Source organism: Aplysia californica, unplaced genomic scaffold, assembly GCF_000002075.1.
Source record: "Aplysia californica isolate F4 #8 unplaced genomic scaffold, AplCal3.0 scaffold00588, whole genome shotgun sequence".
NCBI lineage: Eukaryota > Metazoa > Mollusca > Gastropoda > Aplysiida > Aplysiidae > Aplysia > Aplysia californica.
In genome coordinates, this window is record NW_004797858.1 from 259,730 (window position 1) to 268,702 (window position 8,973).

The following is an 8,973-nucleotide window of genomic DNA, read 5'->3' on the forward strand; positions in this document are numbered from 1 at the left end:
CCCCTCACCATCCTCCCACCCTCCTCCCCTTACCATCCTCCCTCCCTTCCCCCCTTCCACTCCTCCCCTTACCATCCTCCCACCCTGCTCCCATCACCATCCTCCCACCCTCCTCCCTTCACCATCCTCCCACACTCCTCCCCTCACCATCCTCCCACCCTCCTCCCCTCACCATCCTCCCACCCTCCTCCCCTTACCATCCTCCCTCCACCCTCCTCTCCCCCAGGTCCTAGAGCCCACCCCAAGACCCGACCGCATCAGCAAAGACTACAAGCAGGAGTACCCGAGCATCGAGGTCGAAGGTCGCACGGTGCTCAACAAGAAGAAGAAAAAGGAGGAGCCGTCGAACAACATGGAGAACGTGAAACTGGACACGGAGGTGAGTGGGGTGACCGCCGGGTGACCGCTGCTTAAAGACATCATTGAGTGAGGGTTTTGGGTTTTTAAGAATATACATAGGTGTGTGGTGGAGTGGTAAGTGCGCTCGTCTCCAAAGCAGAAAGTGGGAGTTCCAGCCTGGGTTCGGACACAGATTTTTTTCACCCCGTCCAGCCCACTCAGCAGTAATGGGTACCTGACTTCGAGTTGGGGAAGTAAAGGCGGCGTGGAAAGGAACTGGCCACCCTACCACAATATGCCGAAGGCCCTGGAAGTTGTCTCACTAACAAGGCAATCCCCAATGTCCGGATCGGATGCGGGAGCAACTTTGTTTGTACATAGGTGTATTTTTATGCTTCTATAAAACTTTTACTCTCAAGTAACACCTCTAATTTTCAGCACTTTTATGACTTGATTGTGTTGCAAGTGCCGTAAAACACTGACTATTCCCTCGTACAGGAGGTGGACAGCGAGGATGAGTGGCAGAAGTTGATCGACGTGACCGACCAGGAGGGTGACCCAGACTACACGCTCCGGCTTCTGGACGACGCTGAGACCATCGGGAAACTCAAACTGAGGCTCAACTCTAGCTCTGACCAGGTCTGGTTGTCTGTGTGTGTGTGTATGTGTGTGTGTGTGTTTGTTTGTTTGTGAGGCTCAACTCTAGCTCTGACCAGGTCTGGTTGTCTGTGTGTGTGTGTATGTGTGTGTGTGTGTGTTTGTTTGTTTGTGAGGCTCAACTCTAGCTCTGACCAGGTCTGGTTGTCTGTGTGTGTGTTTGTCAGTGTGTTGGGCCTATATTTCCTTCCAAGTGTCTTTTACATTCTTTGGACACGGGGGTGGGTGGTTGGTGGGTGCTCTGGTGTGGTATGTTCCTTCTTTCCTATCAAACACCTATCGTCCTTATCTCCCCTTCTTCTTTTTTATGTTTGTTACTCTCTTGTAACAGCTCTAATCTTCTGGCGCTCATATGACCTTATGCAGTTGCGAGCGCCGTAAAACCTCAACTAAAACTAAAAACCTCACTATAATTATGACTTACATTTGATGTGGAGATATTTCAGGGAACATTTGTGCTTGTCCCGCACGCTCATATGAATTAATGCAGTTTTGAGCACTGCAAAACACTTACAAATAAAAAATAAAGAACATTTGTGTGTCCTCAGGTGCGCGACTGTATGTTGGAAGGTGCGTCGCGACTTCGCTCCGTTCTGCGAGTCATCACCAACATCGTTACCCTCAAGTGGTGAGTTCTTACGATGTACTTTGGCTTGACTGCGAAGAAAGGTTAAAAGTTTATTTAGAACAAAAGACGCAAACAAGTCAAGAGCTTATGGAGCCTGCACAGGTCACACATTTTCTCAAGAACGGGAAACTTTATGCGGGGTGCCCATTGCGGATGGGGTTGGGTCGGGTCGGGTCAGGTCAGGTCGGGGGCGTCACCCCACTCGTCGCCTGAAAACAAATTCGTTTGTTTTTAAGTCGGCGAGCCGAGCGCGATCGGCTTGTGCCACGATAGCCGCTTAGCTGTCAATCTGGCTAGCAAACTGACCCGACCTGACCTGACCTGATCCCCCAATAGGCACCCTGTGTTAGACACTAATATTTGACTGGCTCACTACCTTTGTTACAGAGGGGTATCCTTGCCGATCCTGTTTAGGTAGGAGTTCAGTGGGATGTGCTTTGTTACAGAGGGGTATCCTTGCGGATCCTGTTTAGGTAGGAGTTCAGTGGGATGTGCTTTGCTGGCAGGGGATCCCTACTTCAAGACCTGTTGTTGTAAGTGTACCGTGAAAGAAAAATATAGTTCTGAGATGCCGTTTTTCCATTATTTACGTTGTTTGTTTGTTTTTTCTTTATTTTGGGCGTCGTCCGTTGGGAAATATTTTTATTATTGTTGAACTGATATGCTTTTGTTTTGTTGCATTTATTGCTTTGGCGCGTGCTAAATGCAGTCTCGGAAAAGAAAAAAGTTATTTTTCCAAAAGTCCAGTGACATCCCTGATAGTTGCACCATTACATTTCATGCTTTATGTCTGTTTTGGCAGCGATGTTAGGAAAATCGTGGCTTTTTGTAACGCCCTTGACCTCCCGGACAAGTTGTTGTCGCTGCTACAGGACGTCCTCAAGGCCACCAAGGTCAAGCAGGTACATCGATTTCTGTTTTAATGTAGCAGTTCTTACGTCCCCATCGACACAATTTGGGTCATTGAAGAATGGGGATTCTCCCCCTCCCTGTTAGGGCCAACCTGGGCTGAGAGGGATACAACGTCCCCCCAGGGCAGTGCCACTGACTGAAGTTGTGTTTAGGCCATTCCCAAAGGGGGGATATTAACATGTTCTTATACACAATAGAATGGTAAACGGGTTGATTTATCAATGTCATGCTAATACTGTGCCTCTTGACATCCACCCCTTGGCGCTCATATGACCTTATACAGTTGCGAGTGCTGTAAAACCTTACTAAAACTAAAACCTTCATTTCTTCGTCTAATGTCTTCATTTCTTCATCTAATGTCTTCATTTCTTCATCTAATGATAATGTCTTCATTTCTTTATCTAATGTTTTCATTTCTTCATCTAATGTCTTCATTTCTTCATCTGTCTGGGCAGCAACCATGGGCACAGCAGATCCTGAACGACCTTGTGATCACGGTCAACGCGTACTTCGCCAGTGAGATCAGCTGGGCTGACTGGTCGCAGGCGGAGGGCAAGGACAAACAAGTGTGAGTCTCTGCTTCTCTTTTACGCTCTTTTCTTTTTCTATCTCTTTTTTTTCCTCATTCTCTCTCGCTCCTTTTTCCTCTCGTCTTTTTTCTCTCCTTTTCTCTCTTCTTTCTTTCCCTCTCTCTCTCTGGCTCCTTTACGATTGACTGTATTTATAACGCATGTTGATTAGCGATTTTTATTGAGGATGAGAGTTAAAAGGTGGGAGGATGGTAATCTCCTTTCTTAGATTGCGAGAAGTAACTCATTTTGTAAGCACTAAGCACACCTCCACACCTCACAGTTTATCCAACATAAAACGACCCTTTCAAACGCTGACTTTGTCATTGTGCTGTGCTCCCTCTGTGTCTAGTGTGACCCACTACACCAGCGCCATCCACCGCTTCTGGTCTCTGGTGCCGGGGCTGGTCAGCGAGGACATTGACGAGGATCTCCGACTTCTGGAGCAGACGCTGCTGGTGAGTGGTCACAGCCGAGACCAGGGGCAACCCCCCAGGGCGGTGCTACTTACTGAAGTGTCTTTAGACCATTCCCAAAGGGGAGATATTAACATGTTCTTATGTAGAGTAGAATTGTAAATGGGCTGATTTATCAATGTTATGCTCATACTGTGCCGGAACAACATAGGGGGAACTGCTGCTTTTTCTTTCCTAGTCCTTACTATCGTCCTTTTCCTCTACTTCTTTTGTATGTTTGTCACTCTCTTGTGACCCGCTATTTCTGAAATGCCTTGACAGTCGCAGCAGATTTTGTGCTTTTGAAGCTAGAGAGGTGAGCAGAGTAAGCCTGATTCCTTGTAAGGACTTCTCTGTTGACATTCACCCCTTGGCGCTCATATGACCTTATGCAGTTGCGAGCGCCGTAAAAACTCTACTAAAACTAAAACTAAAATGCAGTTGCGAGCGCCGTAAAAACTCTACTAAAGCTAAAACTAAAATGCAGTTGCGAGCGCCATAAAAACTCTACTAAAACTAAAAAACGAGACCAGGGGTGCGTAATCCTGCAGGTCGCTACCTTAGAATTACAAAGTTCTATCCGACGTTTTTGGCCGTTATGAGTTATGAGTTACCATGACAATGAGGTCAGATATCAAATGCTCTATCTACTCTATCAAAATCGTCAGATTATTCAGAGTCGTTATTAAGACATTCAAAGAATTGCATTAAAAAAAGCTTGACATGTTGGGAAACTCAAAATCTTTTACGTCAAGTTTCTCAAAACTAGGTACTGAACAGATAGAACTTTGTCATTTTAGAGAAGCAAAGTGTCAATGACCAATTAAATGGACAGTAAGTTTTTTTTGGTGATGTCTCGCGTGATTTAATCTATTCTAATTTGAGTCGCTGTTTCGGCTTGTTTATCCTGTGTGTTTTATATCGCCAAACATTTCAACTCATCTATAAATGAGCTTTACTTGTTATTTACTTTTGTTTTTCTGAAAATAAATAAGTTCATGACCTTTTCTTGACAGTTTTGTGTGAGTATTGCTGGACAGTTCAGTAAAAACCCCACCCACCCTCCCCCTCCCCATCTGCACCTACCATGGCAAACCCAGATGTTGTTTGAATTTAAAAAGGAAGTCTGGGGGGGGGGGGAGTAACCCTACTGACATTTCGGAGATAGGGGCTGCTGATGAACGTTGTGGGATTCAATTCAGATTTAAAACTTATAACTCAGTGCCCGTGAAGGACAACATTAGTTTACTTACAACTGGAAATGTCCCTTGGTCATATACATCATCTGAGAATTGTACTTTTTATGGGAGGATTTTAACTTGTATTCCTCCCAGCCCGGGTTGGCCTTGACAGGAAGGGTGGGAAGCCCGCCTCCTAAATAGATCTAAATTGTATCAGTAGGGGTGTAAAAACATCTACATTAACTCACTCAGCCATGGGGACCCGGTCTACTGGATGTGCCTCGTGGTTTAAAGTGTTTTTTGTAAAATCGGGGAAAAACCCCAACTAAATCAACTTCCAATAGCCATATTATTTCACACACAATTTGTTTAGTCATAGCATGGACTTTTACCGTTTACAGAATTCAAAAATATTTGATAGTTTGTGAGATATTACCATTTGAAAAGGGTCAGCAACACGCACTAAAAAGTGGCTCAGATGAAAGACCAAGACTCGTTCTCAATTCCCACTTTGTTACCACGTGCTAAGTTATGTTCAGTTGTAGGTCAAGAAAGCGACCTTTGCCCTTGTACTAGTCTGTTTCTTATAAAGAAATGGCCAGGGGTCACTTGTAAAATAAAGTCTGTTCTCATTTGATGTGTGTTTATGTTATTAAGCAGCAGAAATTTCCATCCCAATACTGTCGGGTTTCAGGGCAGAGCACAGAAGTGCCCAACCCGACTATCTCGGGCTCAGGGCTTTAGCCCTTTCTGTACGTCGTGTTTTAGTATCCTATCCATACAAAGTGGGGAACTCTGTGCCACCACTCTACCCTATCTGTACGTTGTGTTTTACTATCGTATCCATACGACGTGGGAAACTCTGTGCCATGACTTAAACCTATCCGTACGTCGTGTTTTACTATCGTATCCATACGACGTGGGAAACTCTGTGCCACCACTTAACCCTATCCGTACGTCGTGTTTTACTATCGTATCCATACGACGTGGGGAACTCTGTGCCATCACTTTCCAAAGAGGAAATTTACTCGTTAATCCGATTGATACGCTTTGCAGAGCAGTCTGTCATAATGATTTTTCTGAGAAATACTGAAAGTCTCAAAGAGATTTTCGTACTAGAAGTATTCTAAAATGTGAAGAATACAACCCCGGAGGCACAAAATGACCCCAGGGTGTACAGATAGGGTTAAAAATATTTCCCCTGTGCTGTCTCCCCGTCCAGTGTGTGGTGTACCTGAGTGAGGCCAGTGAGAGGGGACGCATCCAGGAGCCCAACGCCTACTTCAGCTCCGTGGCCACTGACCATCTGGAGAGTCTGGACGCTCTACTGACCGCCACACAAGGGGACCCCGCCGTGCTCAAGCGACTCACAGGTGAGTGGTTCAAAAGAAATTTTTACCCTGCCCATTTCTATCAACTGGCGCTTTTGTGTTTAGTAGAGCAGCCTTGTGGATTTTAAAATTGTAAACCCACAAGAGAAATGATATATATATTATATATATATCGGACACGGATTTTGTTTCGCCCCCTCCTGCCCACCCAGCAGTAATAGGTACCTGACTTTGAGTTGGGGAAGTAAAGGCGGCGTGGAAAGGAACTGGCCTCCCTACCACAATATACCGAAGGCCCAGGAAGTTGTCTCACTAACAAGGATATCCCCAATGTCCGGATTGGATGTGGGAACAACTTTACTCTTTCTATATAGCTATATATATATATACATGCATATATATACATAGGTGGGTGTTTTGTTTTTCCAATGTCAACCTGTATCTGAGGTAAAACAAAATAAACTGTCGGTACACCCCACCCCCAGGGCAGTGCTACTGACTGAAGTGTCTTTAGGCCTTTCCTAAAGGGGGGATATTAACATGTTCTTATGCACAGTAGAATTGTAAATGGGCTGATTTATGTCATGCTCATACTGTGCCAGAACAACATAGGGGGAACTGCTGCTTTTTCTTTCATCATCCTTACTATCGTCATTTTCCTCTACTTCTTTTGTATGTTTGTCACTCTCTTGTGACCCGCTATTTCCGGGATGCCTTGATAGTCGAAGCAGACAAAAAAAGTAAATTTGCAGTTTCCAAGGACTCTTTAGCTATAGATGGAAGTCACCTAACTTTGGCGGACATTTTCTCACTAATTTTAGTTCTGAAATCAGACGACCCGACCTCCTTCCATCGCAAACATCTCGACTTCTATTCAAGATAAATGGATATTTTTTCATCAAAAGCAAGGCAAATGAACTACCTTTAAGATGACACCAATAACTCCATATACTCAAAAATTGACGAATGCCTGATTCCACCGCGTCATGACACAACATAATAATATGTGAGGCTGCTGACAAAATGAGTTACTTTTCGCAATCCAAAAATATAGATATTAGCCAAAAACTGACTCTGGGGTCAGATGTATAGATTTTTCAGTTGATGCCATTTGCTTCAAGTCTACCGTGTCTTTTATTCTTCCCTACTTACAAACTGGTAGGCCTAGAACAACATACTTAGGGAACCTAAACAAATGGGTAACAGGGAAAGATCAGGGAAACGTAGCTTTTCTGAGAGCATCCGAGCAAAGGAATGAATGGAAAATCATGATCGCTGATGTCTGTCGCAGATCTGGCACTGGATGATGATAATAATAATAATAATAGATAGCATTTGTATAGCGCATATCCCCACTCAACAGCAGGCTCTATGCGCTTTACACTATATTATTACCCCAGCAGACCATAGTACACTCCGAAACATTCTCAGCTTCCCGGGAAGCATATAGTGCGAGCAGCCGATTAAGCGCTCAAACACTAACAAACTGAAAAGATCTTTCGCTGTCTATAGCCGGGTACCCGTTCCCACCTGGGTGAAGTGAGGAAAATTCGGGTAAAGTGCCTTTCCCAAGGACACAATGTCGGGCCCTTGACGGGATTCGAACCCACGACCTTACGGTTGCAAGTCCGAGAGCCTAACCACTAGGCTACCGACGCCACATGATGATGATGATGACTTACAAACTGTACAAACTCCACCTATCAAGTTGGTGTACCAGTTTCTACAAGGCTAAAATTGGAGAAGTTACACGTTTTGTCAGCACATTTCACATGTTTTTGTTTTTGTTTTTTGTCCCCAGAGATAGCAGAAGGCAACATGGAGGCGGCCACAGAGCGGCTGGAACAGATGACGCTACACGCTATCTCTAGTCTAGCCTCGCTCACCTACGTTTCCCACGAGGCCACGGGACCCAAGGACGGGAAACAGAAGGTCAGTCGTAAAGATGCTTCTTGAAACAGTATCAAGCTTTACGCTTTAACTCTTTAAACCAAAAGTTTGTTCCACCATTTCCCAGAGTTTTTTCTACAGTCACCTAAACCTAGTGCACTATGTCTCATTATAACCCCAAAAGTTTGCCTCCAAATTCTAAATGGCGGAAACAAAGGCTTAGTCAATACTAAAAATACTTGGATCAGGAATAATTCTGAAAAACAAGCAAAAACTAGCACTAAATAAAATGAAACGGTTGTCACTCCGATGGGGAACGGTTATGACCGCCGGCACTGCAGCATCCAATGGGGTTTAAAGAGTTAGGGCAGGACATATATGTGAGACACGCTAACAAAATGACTTGCTTCTTGCAATCAGCGAATGGAAATATTGGCCCGAAAATGGACTTGGGGGTCTAATTCCTAGATTTTGAAATCATGCCATTTTATTTCAAGTTTAAATGTCTTTTATTATTTCATACTACTAAATGTACAAACTCCAGCTATAAGTGTGACGTATTTATTTCCAAAAAGCCAAAATTGGAGAAGTAACTCATTTTGTCAGTAATTCTCCCTACTGCTGCTTAATTCGTTGATCTCGGAATTGATTTCCAGTTTGACGGAACTGGGTTTTTTTTTCTGTTTCCAACTCGACTCAGAAAGTTGAATGTAAACAGGAAATAGAGCTCTTTTGTGAAGGATTTGAAATGGTTTTTGATTTTTAAAAAAAACAGCAACAAAAAAAGGGATGAAGAACTGAAAATAGTGACTCGAATGGTTTGTGTTTTTCCCCCCAGATTGCGACGTACCTTGCGGAGAGAATCATGAAGTCGTCGGACGGTGTGGGCTACGAGTTTCTCATCCTGCTCAGACATCCCCTACACTGTTGTTCTGTGCTGAAGGTTGGTCTGTCTTTTGTGGTCACAGAGGTCTCTCTACCTCTCTCTCTCACACACACACACACACACAC

At 44.3% G+C, this 8,973-nt stretch overlaps 1 protein-coding gene across 1 annotated transcript in view; it reads left to right on the plus strand.

Moving 5' to 3' along the window:
- The window catches only part of LOC101859812 (serine/threonine-protein kinase 36), a gene marked incomplete in the record, with an annotated part of 53,674 nt that overhangs the window by 19,320 nt on the left and 25,381 nt on the right, over positions 1-8,973 (plus strand). The window contains 9 exon segments of the mRNA XM_035972135.1: positions 227-379; positions 838-978; positions 1,545-1,624; positions 2,427-2,526; positions 2,992-3,104; positions 3,458-3,563; positions 5,964-6,114; positions 7,874-8,004; positions 8,801-8,905. Of these exon segments, the coding sequence (XP_035828028.1) occupies positions 227-379; positions 838-978; positions 1,545-1,624; positions 2,427-2,526; positions 2,992-3,104; positions 3,458-3,563; positions 5,964-6,114; positions 7,874-8,004; positions 8,801-8,905 (1,080 nt within the window).